This window comes from Jaculus jaculus, chromosome 21 (genome assembly GCF_020740685.1).
Source record: "Jaculus jaculus isolate mJacJac1 chromosome 21, mJacJac1.mat.Y.cur, whole genome shotgun sequence".
In the NCBI taxonomy this organism is placed as follows: domain Eukaryota; kingdom Metazoa; phylum Chordata; class Mammalia; order Rodentia; family Dipodidae; genus Jaculus; species Jaculus jaculus.
This window is the reverse complement of record NC_059122.1, coordinates 5,090,789-5,112,120: the sequence shown is the minus strand read 5'-3', so window position 1 is coordinate 5,112,120 and position 21,332 is coordinate 5,090,789. Positions and strand designations below refer to the sequence as shown.

The 21,332-nt window shown below is 44.1% G+C and overlaps 1 protein-coding gene across 5 annotated transcripts in view; it reads left to right on the top strand.

Annotated features, from left to right (window-relative positions):
* Tut4 (terminal uridylyl transferase 4) overlaps positions 1–21,332 on the top strand; it is a 112,166-nt gene that overhangs the window by 30,827 nt on the left and 60,007 nt on the right. For 4 of the 5 annotated variants that reach the window (XM_045139142.1, XM_045139141.1, XM_045139144.1 and 1 more), the window contains exons 6-11: positions 2,272–2,360; positions 4,665–4,716; positions 9,485–9,554; positions 11,479–11,605; positions 19,096–19,215; positions 19,386–19,598. In XM_045139142.1, coding sequence (XP_044995077.1) covers positions 2,272–2,360; positions 4,665–4,716; positions 9,485–9,554; positions 11,479–11,605; positions 19,096–19,215; positions 19,386–19,598 — 671 coding nt within the window. The remainder of the gene's footprint in view (positions 1–2,271; positions 2,361–4,664; positions 4,717–9,484; positions 9,555–11,478; positions 11,606–19,095; positions 19,216–19,385; positions 19,599–21,332) is intronic. The other variant, XM_045139145.1, reaches the window with a different exon arrangement.

Sequence of the window (21,332 nt, the reverse complement as noted above, 5' to 3'; positions counted from 1 at the left end):
ATATACATATATATTTGTTTTTTTGAGGTAGGGTCTCACTCTAGCCCAGGCTGACCTGGAATTCACTATGGAGTCTCAGGGTGGCCTCGAACTCAGGACAATCCTCCTACCTCTGCCTCCCGAGTGCTGGGATTAAAGGCATGCGCCACCACGCCCGGCTTAAAAAAATATTTTTATCTATTTATTTGCATGGGTGTCTGTGCATGCACCAGGGGTTCGAGGTGCTTGCACCACCTTTTGCATTTGGCTTTATGTGGGTGCTGGGGAATTGAATGCAGTCTGGCAGGTTCTGCAACCAAGTGCCTTTAACTTCTTAGTCATCTGCACATCTCCTGAACACCGAATTCTCTCGGAGGTAGGACCTCACTCCAGCCCAGGCTGACCTGACACTCACTGTGTGTCTCAGGGTGGCCTGGAACTCACGGTGACCCTTGTACCTCCTCTGACTCCCGAGTGCTGGGATTAAAAGCATGCGCTACCATGCCCCGCCCTGAACACTGAGTTCTTATGGGTGGTTCCTTGCTAATCTCTGTTTCTAAATCTCATAATTGAGGAAACTTGGTTTTTTATTTTTTTGAGGTAGGTTCTCCCTCTAGCCCAGACTGATCTGGAATTCATTACGTCGCCTCAGGCTGGCCTTGAACTTAAAGCGATCCTCCTACCTCTGCCTCCCATGTTCTGGGATTAAAGGCGTGTGCCATCATGTGTGGCTGATGTAGAAATACTTATCTTATATATTTATTTTGGGGGGTGTTGAGATAGGGTCTCAATCTGGCCCAGGCTGACCTGCAGTTCACTATGTAGTCTCAGGGTGGCCTTGAATTCACAGTGATCCTCCTACCTCTGCCTCTCCCTAGTGCTGGGATTAAAGGTGTGCACCACCACGCTCAACTAGATTAGTAACCTTTTTATATAAGTCACTGTATTGCAAATGAAAGATAAAGAATGGAAGCCTGCTTCACCTCCCATTATAAAAGATTACAAAATGGCTGGTGAGATGGCTTAGCAGTTAAGGCACTTGCCTGCAAAGCCAAAGGATCCAGGGTCGACTCCCCAGGACCCACATAAATCAACAAATAAATAAATAAATAAATCAACAAGGGGGCGCATGCATCTACAGTTTGTTTGCAGTGGCTGGAGGCCCTGGTGCATCTATTCTCTCTGTCTCTTTTATTCGCTCCCTATATCTCAAATAAATAAAAACAAAAAATATTTTTAAGAAAGGTTACAAAGGCTGGGCGTTGTGGTGCATGCCTTTAATCCCAGCACTCAGAGGCAGAGGTAGGGAGGATCGCCGTGAGTTTGAGGCCACCCTGAGACGACATAGTGAATTACAGGTCAGCCTGAACTAGAGTGAGACCCTATCTCGAAAAACCAAAAACAAAAGGTTACAAAGCTTGTGGTGGTACACACCTCTAATTGCAGCAATCAGGAGGCAGAGGTGGGAGGATAACTGAGAGTTAGAGATCGGCCTGGGGCTACAGAGTGAGTTCCAGATCAGCCTTGGCTAAATTGAGATCTTGCCTGTAAAAAAGAAAAAGAGCCAGGCATGGTGGCATACACCTTTGGTCCCAGAACTCCGGAGGCTGAGGTAGGAGGATGACTGTGAGTTCGTGGCCACCCTGAGACTACACAATGAATTCCAGGTCAGCCTGGGCTAGAGTGAGACCCTACTTTGGAAAACCAAACCAAACAAAAAAAGCCCATAAAATAAAATAAAAATATAAAAACAAGAAAAGGGCTGGAGGTTGGCTTAGCAGTGAAGGTGCTTGCTTGTAAAGCCAAAGACCCAGGTTTGATTCTCCAGACCCATGTAAGCCAGATGCACAAGGTGGCGCATGTGTCTGGAGTTTATTTGCAGTGGGTGGAGCCCCTGGCACGCCCATTCTCTCTCTTTCCCTATGTCTCTAACCCTCCTTCCCTCCTTTTCTCTCTCCCCTGTCCTTCTTTCTCTCTGTCAAATAAATAAAAGAATCTAGGGCTGGAGAGATGGCTCAGAGTAAAGGAGCTTGCTTGCAAAGCCTGGCCTGGGTTTGATTCCTCAGTATCCATGTAATGGCAGATGCACAAAGTGGTGCATGTATCTGGACTTCGTTTGTAGTGGCAAGAGACCCTGGTACATACCCATACACAATCTTTCTCTCTCAAATAAACAAAATTTTTTTTTAAGAAAAAGAATTGAAGTATGGGGGACTCTTTTTTCCTTGATTGTTCTTTTTTAAAGTGTTCATATTTATACCTTCATGATTCTCTCATTTTCCTTTATTCCAGAATGTTCCCTGAGGTTGTATGGCTCATCTCTGACAAAGTTTGCTCTGAAGAGCAGTGATGTTAATATAGATATAAAATTTCCCCCCAAGGTAAGTAATTAGTTAAAAATCTTGCTTCTGTGGTGCTAAGCTTGGAGTTGGTAATTTTATTGTTCATTATTTATTAATGTATTTGTTTATTGTTTGGAGAAATCGGAAGAGAATATAAAACTCTTGTTTTTTTTTTTTTTTTTAATATTCATTTGGGAGAAAGAGGCAGACAGAAAGAGAGGGAATGGGCACACCAAGGCCTCCATCCACTGCAAAGGAACTCCAGATGCATGTGCCACCTTGGGCATCTGGCTTCCATGGGTATTAGGGAATCGAACCTAGGTCCTTGGGCTTCACAGGCAACTACCTTAAGCTGTCTCTCCAGCCCTTAAAATATCTGTATGTATTTATTTGTAAGCCCAGAGAAATAGGAGACAGACAAGAGAATGGGCTCACCAGAGTCTCTAGCTGCTGCAAACTCCAGATGCACTTGCCACTTTGTGCATCTGGCTTTATATGGGTCCTGCGGAATCAAACTTGGGTCTTTGGCTTTGCATGCATCTGCCTTAACCGCTAAGCCATTTCTCAAGCTTCCCAGTTATTCTTTTTTGTTTGTTTGTTTGTTTTTCGAGGTAGGGTCTCATTGTAGCCCAGGCTGACCTGGAATTCACTATGGAGTCTCACGGTGGCCTCGAACTCACGACAATCCTCCTACCTCTGCCTCCCAAGTGCTGGGATTAAAGGCGTGTGCCACCACATCCAGCCCCCAGTTATTCTTAATCCAGGAAATTTTGAAACCATATAGCTGGGTTTAAATCTTGAATGCAAAAAGCAGTTTACATGGCCTCTGGGGGCCTCCACTTTCTCATTTACAAAGCAGAGCCAATAACATTTCTAAATTGTTGTATCGTATTTACTTTTTTAAAATAAATGTGTTTCATTTATTTGCAAGCAGAGAGAGAAAATGTGCCAGGGCCTCTTAACATTCAAATGAACTTGATACTCATGTGCCACTTTGTGCATCTAGCTTTATGCGGGTCCTGGGAAATTGAACTCAGGCCATCAGGCTTTGCAAGCAGGTACTTTAACCATTGAGCCATCTCTCCAGACCTCAGTCTACTTTTGTGAGACAAGGTTTCCCTATGTAGTCTTGGTTCTCTTGAACTTACTTTGCAGACAAGTCTGGCCTTGAACTTACAGTGAGCCCTTTTTCCTCTAACTTCCAAGTATTCTGATTATAGTCATATAGCATCATGCCTGGATTTAGTCTGCTATTTCTTGTATTACTCATTTTTTCCCATTGTAATATTAACTTATTTTCAAGAGTGCAAGAGAAAGAGAGAGAGAGAGTATATATTGGCACACTAGGGCCTCTTGCTGCTAAAAATGAACTCCAGAACAATTTGTATATCTGGTTTTATGTGGGTTTTTATTTATTTATTTATTGGTTTTCTGAAGTAGGGTCTCACTGTAGCCCAGGCTGACCTGGAATTCACTATGGAGTCTCAGGGTGGCCTCGAACTCACGGTGATCCTCCTACCTCTGCCTCTCGAGTGCTGGGATTAAAGGTGTGCGCCCCCACACCCGGCTTCAGTCTTCTGTGGCTGAAGCCTGCAGAGTAGTGGAAGCAGATTTTAAATTAAGTGCCTGGCAAATGATACCTTTAATAACTAGTAGCTAGCTCGTGTCATTAGCAGCAGCACTAGTAATACTTGCCATTGCTAACATTGCTTATTTATTGATAAATTAAGCATTTTATAGTAAGAGTCCAAATTTTATGCTAAAGTTTATTTGAGTAAGTTTATCTTAAGACATTTAATTTAAGTGAAAATTTGTTGTTCAAATTTCTAGTCTATTAACAGTTATTTGGTAACTTTATATAAGAATCCTTTTGGCTTTTAGGAGTGTTCCTGGAACAACAGTGTTGTATATCATATTGTATGTATATTGTATATATCACGTATTTTTATTTTGTACATATTCTACTGTTTTATGATTTTTTTTCTTTTTCTTCTTTATTTAATTAATTTAATTTAGATTACTTATTTGCAAATAGAGAGAAGGAGAGAGGAAATGAATGGGCTCACCAGGACCTCCAGGCCCCGCAAACGAACTCCAGATGCATGCACCCCCTTGTGTATCTTGCTTACGTGGGTCCTGGGGAATTGAACCTGGGTCCTTTGGCTTTGCTGACAAGCACCTTAAGCCATCTCTCCAGCCCTATATTGTACTTTTATGAACAAGATTTGTTGACATAAAAGTAAAACCATTGTGCTTACATTATTTTAAAATAGAGAGCATCATTTTGTTTTAAATGTCACTCTTTAATAGTCTGTTATTTTCATTTGATTTTAAACTTTTTAGATGAGTCATCCAGATCTTTTAATACAAGTCCTTGGAATTTTGAAGAAAAGTGGTGAGTTTTTTTCCTCCTTTTTAATTTATGTATGTAAAGGTTCATGCATTGTGGTGTTGACATATAGCTAACCACATTAAAATTGAAACTGCTAGATTGGGAGTAATTATATTGCATGTAGATAGCTATGTTTGTGTTTCTCTTTGATACATATCTGGAAATGTGTTGGCTAGGTAAGGTCACTGTACCATATATAGTTTAATAATCACATATTTGCTGCACTTTGAGTAATTTAAAAATTACTAGCTTTGATCTGGGCGTGGTGGCGCTCGCCTTTAATCCCAGCACTCAGGAGGCAGAGATAGGAGGATCGCTGTGAGTTCAAGGTCACCCTGAGACTCCATCGTGATTCTAGGTCAGCCTGGGCTAGAGTGAGACCCTGCCTCGAAAAACCGAAAAACAATTAGCATTGAATAGAGAAGTCTGACTTGGTGTGCAGCTCCCCTCTTCCCCAGTTAGGCGAGGAGTCGAACCTAGGGCTTTCTGCACACTGGCCTAGTGCTCTGCCCCTCCACACCTTACCTAACCTCAGGTGCAGGATTCCAAACTAACCCCGATGGTTACATTGCCTGCCGTGCCGCTTAGCGGCCCCGTCTTCAGGTTATGGGACAGCGTGCTGCAGTGCCACAGCCACGTACGCGGTCTTGAATACACAGACCCAGTCTCGTCAGCGCTCCGTAGGACTGGGAAAAAGTCTGCCTTGTCCCTGATGACTGGTTCGCTGGGGAGCCACACGGGGTCCCTGCAGAAGAGAGGCTGCTGTGTAGAGAAGACGAGCGCCTGCGATTGTCGGCAGCTCCGCGATGAAGGCGAAGGCGGCTGGGGGAGCTGCGCCATCAGACGGCGTGCGTGCGTGCGTGGGGACAGCGGTTTAGTCGTCCTGTTACAGAAGCGCAACCCTACCTAGCAGCTTGTTCTCTTACTCACTTATTATTTTCTTTTTCCAAAGTAGGGTTTCGCTCTAGCCCAGGCTGACCTGGAATTTACTCTGTAGTCTCAGGGTGGCCTCGAACTCATAGAGATCCTCTGCTTCATAAGTGCTGGGATTAAAGGTGTGTGCCACCATGCCTGGCACTTAAAAAAAAAATTTTTTTTTTAATTCATTCACTTGTTTGAGAGAAAGAGAAAGTGAGTCAGGGCTTCCTGCCGCTGCAAACAAACTGTAGGAACATGTGCCACTTAATGCATCTATCAGGCTTTTCATGGGTACTGGGGAATCAAATCTAGGCCATTAGGCTTTGCAATCAAGCACCTTACCTGGTGGACCATCTTTCTAGCTTTTTGGTAGTTTTTCATATTTGCTTTGTCTGTCTCATCTGCTTTTTGTAAGTAAACACAATATTCATATAGATAAATAATTTCAAGGCCCTAGCATGTCCATTCTTTATCTCTTTCCGCCAAATAAATAAATAAAAATAAGAAATATTTTAAAAAGTAGTAATTTCAAGCTGGGCGTGGTGGTGCACACCTTTATTCCCAGCACTCAGGAGGCAGAGGTAGGAAGATCGCCATAATTTTGAGGCCACCTTGACACTATAGTGAAATCCAGGTCAGCCTGGCCTAGAGTGAGACCCTACCTCAAAAAACTTAAAATAATAGTAATAATTTCAAGAGGTTCATGGTAGCACACACATTTAATCCCATTACCGGGGCCAGGGGCAGAGGTAAGAGGATCACTGTGAGTTCGAGGCCAGCCTGGGACTACAGAGTAAATGCCAGGCCATCTTAGGCTAGAGTGAGACCCTACCAAGAAAAAAAAATCCAATAGTAATAATTTCAAATAAAATGTAAAGAAATATTAGTGCCTCAAACCATGTTCCCCCACCTCAAAAAAAATAAAAAAATAAAAAAAGTTCCAGGTCATGCATTACAATCTTGTACCTAGTTTCTCAGTTTTTAATTAAATTAACTTTATTTATTATTTGAGAGAGGCAGAGCACACCTCTGGCCCTCAGGTTTTTGTTTTGTTTTCCAACGAAACTCCAGATGCCTGTGCCACTTTGTGCATCTGGCTTATATGGGTACTGGGGCATCAAACCTGGGTCCTTAGGCATTGCAGGCAAAGTGCCTTAACCACTAACTCATCTCCCCAGCTCCTTTTTTTATATATTTATTTCATTTTGAGAGAGAATGGACATGTCTGGGCCTATAGCCAATGCAAACTCCAGAAATGTGCTCCACCTTGTGCATCTGGCTTACATGGGTACTGGGGAATTGAACCTGAGTCCTTAGGCTTTATAGGCAAGTACCTTAACCACTAAGCTTTCTCTCCAGCCCTAGCTTCTCAGTTTTTATTTACTGCTTTGCTTGTTTCCTTTTTTTTTTTTCTTTTCAAGTGGTGTTAAGAATCAAACCCAGGGTGTTATGAGTGTTGGACAGTGTTCTACTGCTGAGCAACATCCCTAACCCATACTTCTCTTGTTATTTATTTAAATGCTTAAGACCCAGACTTAAAACTCTAGACTTTAATTTTTCCATGAAGAATTTCACTGTAAATAATACTTCAGGTTTCTCGACTGCAAAATGACAGTGATAGTATGTCTAATTATTATCTTATAAAAATGAAGTGAGTTAAGCTTTACTCAGAAAAGTACCTAATACAAACAGTAAACTTTCAATGCTTTTTTGCTGCATTTATTACTACTTTTAGTTTTATGAGTCAAAAGTACCTTGCTCTCTCCCCCCAATATATTTGCAGTTTTTCTTAGAAGAGATAGCTTTCTTTAGGCCTTATTCTTGTATTGTTATCATTATCAGTATATTACCATTATTGCTAGGCAAGCACCTCAGCTCCTCTCATTGAGTTGTTATGTCAAATCTAATCTCCTTTTTTTAATTTAAAAAATGTATATTTATTTATTTGAGAGAGAGAAAATGGGCATACCAAGGCCTCCAGCCACTGCAAATAAACTCCAGACCCATGTACCCCCTTACACATCTGGGTTACCTGGGTCCTGGAGAATTGAACCAGGATCCTCTGTCTTTGCAGGCAAATGCCTTAAGTGCTAAGCCATCTCTCTAGCCTTCCTTTGTTTTCTTTTTTTTTTTTCTTTTCAAATTTTTATTAACAACTTCCATGATTATAAATTTTTTTTTTTTTTTTTTGGCTTTACAAGGTAGGGTCTCACTCTAGCCCAGGCTGACCTGGAATTCACTATAGAGTCTCATGGTGGCCTCGAACTCATGGCAATCCAACCTCTGCCTCCCAAGTGCTGGGATTAAAGGCGTGCGCCACCACGCCCAGCTTGTCTCCTTTGTTTTCTTATATCTCCCTTACAAACTCTTATAAGCTTACTGTTGACCATTGTCTTGAGAAATTAGACAAATGAGTTTAGTTTATAGTGTAAAGACAATTTGTTTTTATTTGCTTATTCACTTATTTACTTATTTTTTTTATTATCTATCTGCAAGCTTAGAGAGAGAATAAACATGTATGAGAATGGGCATGCCAAGACCTCTTGCCACTGCAAACAAACTCCAGATGCATGTGCCAGTTTGTGGATATGGCTTTATGTGGGTACTGGGGAATTGACCCCAGGCTGTCAGGCTCTGCAAGCAAGCACCTTTAACTGCTGAGCCCTCTCTCTCCAGCCCCTAGAGGCTCATTTCTAATCACATGAATACTCAAAAGCACATTGCAGATGAAAGATGGACGTAGTTCTTTATGACACCATGACAAAGAAAGTGTGTGTCCTCTTACCATAAATATTGAAGTACATCTTTTCTACGTGAGCAGACTACCTTATCATGTAATGCAGGCCTTTAAAACTTAGCATGAGGCCAGGCATGGTGGTGCACGCTTTTAATCCCAGCGCTCAGAAGGCAGAGGTAGGAGGATCATCATGAGTTCGAGGCCACTTTGAGACTACATAGTGAATTCCAGGTCTTCCTACCTCTGCCTCCCCAGTGCTGGGATTAAAGGCGTGCTATGGATATACTGTAGGCCTGGCTAAAATCGATGGTCTTTTATATCCTCATTGTATCCTCCAGAATATTGGTATCTGCAAAATGTCTTCCCATATTTGTGTTCCAAACTCCTTGTTGAGCTTTTTTTTGGTCACACTCACTTTGTATACTGAAATTTCTGACATGCAGGTCAGTAACACCTTATTTTTTGAATACATCAATCATTCCATCAAGTACTATGAGAGATTTTCATTGAGTTTCAAATGAAATGTTGTTGTGTCTCTATATTTAAAGTTGATGTTTATGACATGGGACCTTTGGAGGTAGACGTTGGGGTTTAAATTTGCTTCCCCCAGTAGTTACCCCTTAGAAGGTTTGATCAGGCAGATCCTCATAACACTACCATGAAGTGAGGCCAGCAAGAGCTCACTTGCACGGGTGCCTTCAAAGCCCTAAGCTGTCAAAACATGACAGAGCCTCACCTTGTGACTGCTGTGGTCATGGCCCTCAGAAGTAAGTGCTAGCCTCTCTTTGCTGTGTCTTTGAAGGTTTAACAGCGTTATATACTCACTTGGAAATATTCAAACTTTTAGGGATGTTAAGACCTTTCTTCTTAAGGTGCTTGTAATTTTCGGACAGTGTTTGGGACTGTGCCTGTGGTTTGTGATACGCACCAGACGGCACCGAGAGAGGTGAGAGGTGCTGCTGGGCTGGTGCTCATAATGAGAAGAACAGAGTAAACCACAGAAGTAATGAGTGTGACTATGTGTTTTTTAAAAAAGAAAACGTCACTCAGTGTTTACTAGAGAATAAGTACTTTAGATACTGTTGATATTAGCTTACTTTCTTTTTCTTTTGCTAGTATTATATGTAGATGTGGAATCAGATTTTCACGCTAAAGTTCCTGTTGTGGTGTGCAAAGATCGGAAAAGGTTGGTAACAATAAAGAGGGGATAAATCATTTTGTAAAAGTTCCAGGAGAGAAAATCTGTGTTTTACATTTGGGGGTGGTTAATGTGAGTGCACTCGTATTTATTGACTAATGTTACTGTTATTATTTTAATGTTGTAATATATGTTAGTACATTATTGTTATATACATTAACATATTGTAAACATACCAAATGCATATGAGCAAGACATTGGAGTAATAGAGTTGAAAATGAGACACTCTAGGCAAAACTGATATATTTTTCCTTAAGTTCATTTACTCATTTATAAGTAGTATATTGCTCCAAGAATACAAACATAAATAAGAAATAGTCGTGTTAAAGGTCTCACTGCTTTTAGAATCTAGTTTTCAGTTCACTACAATTGAATGAATCATTGAAGACTGATCTTGTCTAACTGAGGTAGCGTTGTTTAAGATCAACGTGGAAAGCCCAAAAGCAATGCAGAAAGGACATTGTGTGCTTTACATGCTCATGTTACTGTGTTTTTCTTGTTCAAAATTAGAGGTCTGTGACAATTGAGTTCAACTTCCTTATTTTTTTTTTATGTTAGAAAATTGAGACAAGGTGGCATAAACATTTGTCCAAATTCAAATCATTTAGGCAAATCTAGAATTGCAATGGAGCCATTTGACCCCTAGTAGCTGAGAAGAAAAAAAGTCATTTTTAACATGGTGTCAAATGGTTTGTAACAGGTACAGATTCACCTCTGTCCCTACAGTATATCCATAGCACCTCTCATCCTATGTAAGGTACTCCTATTTTTACTTAACCTGAAGAGTAATTCATGAGTTCATAGGCAAATCACTTGTAATTTTTTTTTTTTTTCAAAGTTGGGTCTCACTCTAGCCCATGCTGACCTGGATATCACTGTAGTTTCAAGTTGGCCCCAGACTCAAAAGAAATTCTCCCATTTCTACCTCCCAAGTGCTGGGATTAAAGATGTATACCACCACAGCCAGTCTTTCTGATTTTTTTTTTTTAATGAAAGAGAGAGAATTGGAATGCCAGGGCCTCCAGCCACTGCAGTCGAACTCCAGACATGTGAGTCCCCTTGTGCACATGTGTGACTTGTGTACTTTCATCACTGTGCATGTGGCTTACATGGGACCTGGAGAGTTGAACGAGTCCTTAGGCTTTGCAGGAAAGTGCCTCAACCACTAAGCAATCTCTCCAGGCCCCCTTTCTGATTTTTAAATCTGAAAATAACATCAACAAAATAATGAAATCATGGATATGACAGATTGAGTCAAGAAGTTTAGCATTTCATTTTTTGTTTTCATTGTATTCAAAGAAAAAAGAATGAAATAAGTATGTTTCATTAATTGGCATTGAAGAGAACACTTTCCCTGGGCATGGTGGCCTAAGCCTGTAATCTGAGCACTGAGAGGTACAGGCAAGATGGTCAAGGAGTTTGAGGCAAACTTGGGCTATTTAGTAAGACCTTGTCTCAAAAAAATCAAAACATTGGGCCTGGAAAGACGGCTTAATGGTTAAGGCGCTTGCTTGCAAAGCCTAACGACCCAGGTTTGATTCTCCAGGTCCCACGTAAGCTAGATGCACTTGGTGGCACATGCATTTGGAGTTTGTTTGCAGTGGCTGGAGGCCCTGGTATACTCATTCCCTCTCCCTCTCCTGTCTCAAATAAATAAAGTAGACAAATAAAATGGAAAAAAAAATCCAAACGTTTTTCTTACTATGGCTTTTTGGGTATTAAAGTGTGGCGCTAGGGCCTTTGATCCCCTCTTGCCTCCTCATGGGCAATTCTCTGTACTTTCTTCTCTTAATCTGATAAAGTCTCTATAAACCTTAAAAAAAGTCATGGTGACTACAAAAGGTAGCAACAGGATTAGAATTATTCTGCTTTTTACGGTATTAGCACAGTTACGGCTGTTTCTTGTTCACAGCGGTTTACTTTGCAGAGTGAGTGCAGGAAATGATATGGCGTGTCTCACCACCGACTTACTCGCTGCTCTCGGCAGAGTGGAGCCCGTTTTCACTCCCTTGGTGTTAGCCTTTCGCTACTGGGCGAAGGTAAGTGGAGCAGAAGGAAAAGCACCTCATCCTCAGAATAAGCCAACTTCCTCTTGTACGGACAGGTACCCCGAGTCCTAACATGTAGGAGAAAGCAGTTACCTTTCGTTGGATAGAACTGGGTGGCAGGATTATGGACATGAAAACAAGGTTTCACGTGCGTGTGGTGGTCGCCTGTGTCACAGAAGACACACCCTGGCACCCTCTGTGAACATTTGAGATCTTAGGTGTACACACACGGTGCTTCTGTATGTACATATCTGTGATTAAGCTTAATAAGTGGAGTATTTTTAAAATAATTGATTTTTAGTGTTTCTGAGGAATAAACATGAGCATAATAATCACAGGGGTAACTGAAATTCGGGAGAGTAGTGGCGTGTAGAATGAGGACTACTCTATTGAATTACTGTTACATTTAGGGTTAAAAAATCATTTTTTTTTATCTATTTGAGAGTGACAGAGAGAGAGAGGGAGAGGGAGAGAGAGAGAGAGGGAGAGAATGGGTACACCAGGGCCTCCACCCACTGCAAACAAACTTCAGATGCTTGTGCCCCCATGGGTCCTGCGGAATCGAGCCTCGAACTGGGGTCCTTAGGCTTCACAGGCGAGCGCTTAATTGCTAAGCCATCTCTCCAGCCCACATTTAGAGCTTTTACTTGTCATACTTTTTTATGCTATAGAAACATTCTCTTTCATATAATATGTTGAGGCCAACGTTTTCACTCATTAAAAACTTAAAATTTTAAGATGTGGCAGGTAAGTTAGGATTCTTTTTTTTTTTTTAAAGGGTGTGTGTGTGTGTGTGTGTGTGTGTGTTTGGATGTGCTATGGTGTCTTGCCACTGCAATTGAATTCCTGTCTAGCTTTATGTAGGTTCCTGGGGGAATTAAACTTGGGCTGGCAGGCTTTATAGGTAAGCACCTTTAACTGCTGAGCCATCTCCCAGCCTCAAGTTAAGAATTGTTTTGAGGACATTTCCCCACCCCCAATCCCTATGTTTTGAGGGTTTTTTTTTCTCTGACTGATGGCCTATAGTGATTTCTGATTGAGCAATAGCTGAAGATTAATCACCACGCATGTGTGCATGTATGTGTATGCATGTTTGTATGTCTGTTGGCACACGTGTTTGTGTGTACAGGTGAAGCCCAGAGGTTGACGTTGGGCATCTTTCTTGGTTGCTCTACACCTTGTTTACTAAGGCAGCATCTCTCGGTTGGGCCCAGGTCTCACTGATAGAGCTAGTGCCGCTGGCCAGCTTGCTCAGGAATCCCGATTCCGCCTCCCTAGTGCTGGATTACAAGGAGCCCCCGTGCCAGCCCTGCGTCCGTGTGGATGTTGTGCATCTAAGCTCTGGTCCTCAGGCTTTCATGGCAAGCACTTTATCCCAAGCCAATTTATTTGTGTCTTTATTTCCTTGGTATGAGGTAGGGAGCAGCTGTAATAGTTAATGTCAGCCCACGTGCTGAAAGAGACTCGTGATCACTTGCCAGGCAAGTGGTAAATAGATCTGTTTTACATTGGGAAGACTAACAGTGATGACTTCTCATCAGAAACCTTCCAGGGAATTCCTTGGGAAGTTTTGTCTGCACTGCTTGGGCCATGCTTGGGGCAACGACAACAGCTGGTGAAGTACAACTGGAAAAAGTAGGTGTGTTTGGGCCGGGAGGGATTCTGGGGCACAGAGCTTGCCACTCAGCTGGAGTAGCCAGTTGCTTCCCAGAGCACGGCTGGCCGTGCGGCGGCGGCACGTGGGTGCCGACAGCAGGCAGAGGCGGGAGGACGCCCAGCAAGCCCGCAGAGCCAGCCAGGAAGAGTGGCGGCCTGGGAGGGAGGAGCCCTGTCTTCACCTGCATGTTGACGTTGGCCATGCACGTGCGCACTGTGACTGGGACCTGCCTGGACCCCCCCCCCCCCCCCCGCACACAAGTAAATAATCACAATGAATTAAAGACACTGGATTTTGCTGGGTGTGGTGGCGCACGCCTTTAGTCCCGCACTCGGGAGGCAGAGGTAGGAGGATCGCCATGAGTTCGAGGCCACCCGGAGACTCCATAGTGAATTCCAGGTCAGCCTGGGCTAGAGTGAGACCCTACCTCGAAAAACCAAAAAAAAAAAAAAAAAATTGGATTTCATTTATTTGCCAGCAGAGAGAGAGAGGGTAGATAGAGAAGAGATTGGGAGGGGGCATGCCAGGGCCTCCGGCTGCTACAAATGAAGTGCAGATGCATGCGCCACTTTGTGCAACTCCCATTACATGGGTCCTGGGGACTGGAACCCCAGGTCACTAGGCTTTGCAGGCAACCCCTTTATCACTGAGCCCTCACTCCAGCCCATAATAATGAAATTTTAGAGGAAAAATCAGAAAGTGTTAGGCTTTACAGGAGTATACTCTTCACTCTGTCTCATGTTTTTACAAGCCACAGGCATGCAGAGTGACTTACTGTTAGCTTGTCTCATGTTTCTACAAAACTATATACTCTTTGCTCTAGCTCAAGTGTTTTTAAAATTTTTTTGTTTATTTATTTGAGAGCGATAGAGAGAGAATGGGCGTGCCAGGGCTCACTGCAAATGAACTCCAGACTCATGCACCCCCTTATGCATCTGGATAATGTGGGTCCCGGGGAATCGAGCCTCGAACCAGGGTCCTTAAGCTTCACAGGCAAGCGCTTAACCGCTAAGCCATCTCTCCAGCCCTCAAGTAGAGTTCTTATAAGCCACAGGTGTGCAGAGTGACTTACTCTTAGCTTGTCTCACGTTTCTGCTCCGGTTTTGCCTCATCAGAGTTTCCTGTGCTACCTTTGCCTCATCTAAAATGCCATCTCCTTTGTGAGTCCTCTCGCCTGCACCCCGCTCTATGTTTCCATTGCACTTGCTACCACCTGCATGCACCTATGTATCTGTTACCGTCTGTTTCCTTCCATGAAACTGTGGCTGCTTGGAAGGTAGGGACCATTTCTTTTTATTGATTCATTATTATGTTTTGTGTGTAGTATGCATACGTGGTGTGTGCGTGTGTATGGGCGTATACAGCTATGTGTGTTCAGTGAGCACATGTATGTGGAGCCCAGAGGACACGAGGTGTCCTTTTGTCTGTGTTGTTCCTCTGACGAGTCTCCTTGAAGAGCAGTCTCTTACTGAACCTGGAGCCGGCTGCCTGGCTGAGCAGGGCACCTCTGTGATTCTCTGGGCTTGGTTTCTACAGGTCCGAAGATTCAGACATGCATGGCCATGCCCAGCTAATTTTGTGGGTGCAGAGTATAGACCTCAGGATAAACCAGGTTGCACTAATTTTTAAAAAATATTTTATTTATTTTCAAGAGAGAAGAGATGCAGATGGAGAGAATGGGTGTGCCAGGGCTCCAGCCCCTGCAAACTGACTCCAGATGCATGGGCCACTTTGTGCACCTGGCTTTATGTGGGTCCTGGGGAATCAAACCTGGGTCATTAGTTTTTGCAGGCAGATAGGTTAACCACTGAGCCATCTCTGTAGCCCCCGATACTAAATTTTTATTGTTGGCTTTTTTAAGGTTTAGTATTTATTTATTTGGAGGCAAATGATGTTCATTTTGTGTGTGGGTGTGCGTGTGCACGCATGTGTGCACGCAGTGGCACACATGTGGAAGTTAGCGCACACGTACAGCTTCAAGGTGTTGGTCCTCTCACCTCTTGAGAGACAAGGCTCTCCCCTTGTTTGCTTCTGTAAAGCCAGACTAGCTGCCCGAAAGCCTTGAGGTTCTCCCAGTTCTACCTCCAAAGTCCCTGCGCATATTGGGATTCCGGAGCCCCGTGTGTGAGAGAGTGTGCATGGACGAGCCGGGACCTGTGGCTGCTGCTAGTGAACTGCACGTGCATGTGCCACATTGTACTTGAGTGGATGCTGGGGAATTGTATGTGGGCTCGCAGGCTTTGTAAGCAAGCATCTTTAGCCACTGTTACTTACTTTTGTTTTCAAGGGATTTTATTGCTGGGCTGCATAAGGTAAATTTATGCTACTAGTTCAGAGGCTGGGGATCACTTGTATTTCCAGCTGGGACGAAGAACCTTGTTGGTCTTAGAGTAAGCAGCCAGTTGGTGAGCTCAGCTCTCAGGGTCAGGTGGAGCCTGCCATCCTTGCCCTTGCTGTCCCCCTCAGTCTGCTTGCAGACAGCAGCTGCTTTCTTATGAGATAGATGGTGGAGGTCCTCAGGAAGACCACAAGCCGGCCCTTTGGACTTTAGGTTTTGCAAGATTTTACTGCCCATCACAAAACGCACTTAACACCATGTGAATCCCTCAGGATCACCAAATTGTGAGGGAGTTAGGCCTTCCTTGGCTCATTTGTAAACCTGCCCTTCACATCGTCTGTGTTAAGTGCAGCCTTGTGGGGATGTTGCGGTAATAGGGCAGAGTGACTGGGAGAGGCCCTTCCGGGAGTGCGCATGCGACCCTCCTCACAGCGGTCTGCCCTTAAACTTGAGATAGTCCTGCCTCCATCTCCAGGTGCTGGCATTACAGGCATTTGCCACACTCGTTATATGCAATATATGTATTGGCAATTGACCCCAGGACTTTCTGCATGTATATATAATTTTTTATGTTTGGTTTTTCAAGGTAGGCTCTCACTGTAGTCCAGGCTGACCTGGAATAACCTATGTAGTCTCAGGGTGGCCTTGAACTCACGGTGACCCTCCTACCTCCTCCTCTCTAGTGCTGGGATTGAAGGTGTGTTCCACCACGTCTGGCTGTTTATATAATTTAATACGAATTGTGCTTTGAAGAGACCACTCCAGGGTAAGGAGGGGAAACAAAGTCTATTTGAAATGGCTTTTCTGGTTTATTAGCCAGAAATGACAATGATTTGTACTGCTTTAGAATGAAGAATACAGATGTGGGTACCTGTAACCCTAGCTGCTCTGGAGGTTGAGGTACAAGGATTGTAGCCTAAGCAATTTAGGGAAGATTGTATCTCAGCATAAAATAAACAGTAAGGGCTGCCATATGGCTCACTGGTACACTGTTTTTCTACCAGTTTTTAAGGCCCTGATTCCATCACTAGCCCACAACACAAAACAAGAAGGGTATGGATGGTTTGTGAAGCAGTGGGAGTTTCAGAAGCACTGGATTGGAGAGCTAAGGTGGTTTTAGCCTGGAGTAGTCACCTTCTCCCATCACTGACTCACAACACAAGACGAGAAGGGTGTGGATGGTTTGTGAAGCAGTGAAAATTGCAGACGCAATGGATTGGAGAGTTAAGGTGGTTTCAGTATGCACTGGTCACCTTCTCTTTGCTGAGATAAGACACCGGCCAGAAGTAGCCTATGCAGGACAGGCGTTCTTTCAGCTTATAGTTTTGAGGGGAAGTCGCCTGAGGCTACATAGGTGAAGGCTGGCTGAAGCAGGCACCGGGCATTGCAGTTTCTCATCAGTAGGAAAGAAGTAGGAAGAGAGTGCGTTACCTGGGGGCAAGCAGGACAGGCTGTAGCAGTGCAAAGCGTACCCCCGAGCACACCTTCCCTGCAGCCAGGCTCCCCAGACTTCCTAGAGGTTGCTGTGAAGCTTAATCACAAACACGGCAGATGGTGGTGGACGTTTGCACATTTTGAAAATGCAAAGATACCAAGTTCTTGAATAAGGCAGCTACCCTAAAATGCAAGAATTCTTGTTTTCTGCATGTATTGTAATTCCACTTACAATTATTAGCAGTAAAAAAATACAATTATGGGGCTGGAGAGATGGCTCAGCATTTAAGGTGCTTGGTTGCAAAGCCTGACAGCCCAGGTTCAGTTCCCCAGTACCCAGGGAAACCAGATGCTCAATGTAGCACATGCATCTTGAGTTCATTTATAATGGTAGAAGGCCCTGGCATGCCCATTCACTTCTTCCCTTTCTGTCTCTCTATTTGCAAATAAAGAAATATATTTTTTAAATACAGTTGTACTGGGCATAATGGTGCACACCTTTAATCCCAGCATTTGGGAGGCAGAGGTAGGAGGATCACTGTGAGTTCAAGGCCAGTCTGAGACTACATGGTGGATTCCAGGTGAGCCTGGGCTAGAGTGAAACCCTACCTCGAAAAACAAAACAAAACAAAATATGTGATTACTTTTTTTTTTCTTCGAGGTAGGGCCTCAACCTAGCCCAGGCTGACCTTGTAGTCTTGGGGTGGCCTCGAACTCAGGGCAATCTTCCTACCTCTGCCTTCCAGGTGCTGGGATTAAAGGTGTGTGCCACCAACCTGGCAGTTATGATTATCTTACCTGAGTGGAGGCTATATATCTGAGACTATCCAAAGGAATTCAGAAAGAAGGAAGGGAGCGTACACTAGCCCTGTAAAACTGCAATAATAAAGTCACTTCCTTGGCACAGTCATAGAGAAATCAGAAGGACAACCTAGTGTCTTGAAGTAGGTCTTACTGTAGAAATTGGGGGGGGGCGGTGGAAAGATGGCTCAGCCACTTAATTGCAAAGCTTGCTGGCCTGTGTTCACTTTCTAAGCCACCCACATAAGCTGGCCAGAAAAAGCGGTGCAAGAGTCTGGCTTTTTAATTTTTTTTTTTTTTTGATGTAATATTTCCTTTCACTGCAATCCACCAGTGTTTGACTTCCACTCTGGATGTTTGTGTCAGCTTAGTCATGTTGCTGGTAGAAAGCAGAACTTCCTAGTTGACTTGTGGAGTTAATTTTACAGTATTTCTCAGAATATGTCACATAGGTTAAAATTCAACAAACAGAATAGCCAACAGAAATCACCATTACTTAGAAAGTATATGTAAGGGAAATGTAGCATTATTTGAAGTAACACAAATCGAGGACAAAGTATGAATGTCTTTGAGTTGAGAAACTGTTGTTTTAAACTACAGTTCAACTGTTTTTGGTGCTATTGACCTAGAGGGACTAAATTGATGCATTGTTCAGGGAGAAAAGTAACACAGAAATACCTAAAAATAAGATATATAACCTTGGTAAAATAGTGATACAAATGCACATTTTCGCCATATTTATATAAAAATAGAAATTTGTATATGCTATTTGTAGAAAAATGCATGGACGAGTTTATAGAAGTTTGTTAATGTTGAGGCAGAAGTAGAGGAGAGAAAAATATAAGTGTGTTCACATTAAAACCTAATGTTTTAATTTTTTGGTGTTTTGAGAATAGTTTCTCACTGTCTAGCCCAGGCTGACCTGGAATTCCCTATGTAATTCTCAGGGTGGCCTTGAACTCAAGGTGATCCACCTGCCTGTCTCCCTAGTGCTGGGATTAAAGGCGTGCGCCACCATGTCGGGTTTCAAGCCTAGTATTTTTGAGTGAGATATATGCGGACATGTATAAATAAGTAAAGTGATCATAGCATGTTAATTGTCACTGTTTCAAGGTGATGCGATGTCAGGTGATGCCTCACGTGTTGCATTGTTTGGATTTTTTAACAGTGATTCAGCTCATAAGTATAAGCTACTCTGGGGAAAGTTGAGGAAAGCTAAACGCAAGTGCTCTTTTTCTCTCGACTCCGCAGCTGTGCTACATTGACTCCCAGACTGACGGGGGAATCCCTTCTTACAGCTTTGCTTTAATGGTGATGTTTTTCCTTCAGCAAAGGAAGCCCCCTCTTCTTCCTGGCTTACTTGGAAGCTGGGTAAGCGTGAGTTTGAGAGAGAGAGAGAGAGTGTGTGTCTCAGCTTGCCCTCGTGGAGTGTCCTGCTCAAGCTTTGAAGGTGGAAGTCTGTGTTGTCTGTCTGTCGTGTTTTCTTTTTTCCGATTTTAAATAATGTTTCCACTGCCAATTTGGAATGCCTTTTCATATAGATTGAAGGCTTTGACCCACAAAGAATGGATGACTTCCAGCTGAAGGGCGTAGTGGAAGAGAAGTTTGTGAAGTGGGAGTGTAACTCAAGTAGTGGGACTGAGAGAAACGTAGCTGCTGATGAAAACAAGGCCAAGGCAGAGCAACCAAAAGATGACGCCAAGAAGACAGACAGCCACAGCCAGAGCGCTGCCAGGAGGGCAAAGCATGGCAAAGTAAGTGTCTCTGCTTGTCTGCTTTTGTTTGGGCTTTTACATGAGAGAACTGTGACACCTCCCAGGAAGCTGTTCGGAAAGCACAGTCCCTCGTCTGCAAAGTGAGGGCTTGGTCTGGTATCGTTTTTCATTACTGAGTTTCTCTAGTAAATATACCTTATTTTGGGAGTCTTGTATTGTTTGAATCATGTCAATATAATCCGGCAGGGTGTGGGAGCACACGCCTTTAATCCCAGGGCTCGGGAGGCAAAGGAAGGGGGATCGCCATGAGTTCGAGGCCACCCTGAGACTGCATAGTGAATTCCAGGTCCGCCTGGGCCAGAGTGAGACCGTACCTCGAAAAACAAAAACAAAACAAACAAAAAGAAGATAATCGTGTGTCTTTCTTTGTCTAAAAAGGCCCATTTCCTTCAGTAGTGAGGCTCTCACTGAAACCTGTGGGTTTGTTGCTAGGTTGGGTGCAGAACTAAGTCTTCTTCTGCTGTATCTGGGGTTGACTGATTATTTACTCCTTCAGTGTGCATTTGTTAAGGACCTACGCTGTGTCAGGCATCACGAGCGCTAGCGAACATAGGCAAATACCTATGGGTTTTGCCCTCTGTAAGCTTGTAGCTCTCCTCGTAGACAGATGCACGTGTCGGCCACCATTGCTCTAGCCACAGTGACGGGGGCGTGGCCATACACCACTCCGCTACACAGGATTCTTTATTCATCTTTCCCACCGTCCTCAACCACCTTCAGCTCTATACAGACCAGCGATGCTCTCCGCTTTTACTGAAGCTAGCAGGCAAGGACTTACGTTCTCCGTCGAATGCTGACGGCCTGGTCATGTGTTCTGCCTTGCTGCTGGCGGTCATAAAGAGGTGCCGTGTTGTCCTCTGAAGTTGTCCTCTCTATTGCCTGCCACTCTCATCCCCGGAAACTGCTCCAGAGTGTGCGCGCGTGTGTGCACACGTGGGAGCAGACACACCGCGGGTGTTGTCCTCAGGAGCCGAGGTAGGAGAATCCCTGTGAGCTCAATATTTGTTCATTAGGGAGGGGAAGGAGGCAGCCGGAGAGAATGCACGGGCCAGGGCTCCCAGCCACTGTACACACTCCAGCCACACACTCCTCCGTGTGCACCTGCTTCGTGTGGGTCCTGGAGAGTTGAACCTGGGTCCTTCAGGCTTTGCAGGCAGGCAGGCGCCTTAGAGATTAGCTGAGCCAATTCTCCAGCTCCAGCCCCTTCTCTTTGAGACGGGATCTCATTTGCCTGGAGTTCCAATTAGGCTAGTGTAGCTAGCACGCCAGTTAGCCAGCCTGCCCGTGAGCTCTGGCAGCTCGAGCGCTCCTTCTTGCTCCACCATCCCAGCACCGATGGCAAGCGTGCACTGCCACAGTCGTCCCCCCTCCCCCCCAGGTAGGATCTCACTGTAGCCTCGAACTCACAGCGATCCTCCTACCCCTGCTCCTGAGTGTTGGGATTAAAGGCGTGCGCCATGACGCCCTGCTCACATGTGGCATTTTATGTAGCTATCAAACTTGGGTCAGCCTGAGAGCACTTTACCCACTGGGTAATGCCCCAGTCCTATTTTTCATGCTTTTTTGAATCAAGTAGATTTTTTGTTGTTGTTCTTTTGAGGGCAGGGTGGGGGTGTTCGATGTAGGTTTTGCTCTAGGCCAGGCTAGCCTGGAATTCACTCTGTAGTCTCAGGGTGGCCTAAACTCACGGCGATCCTCCTACCTCTGCCTCCT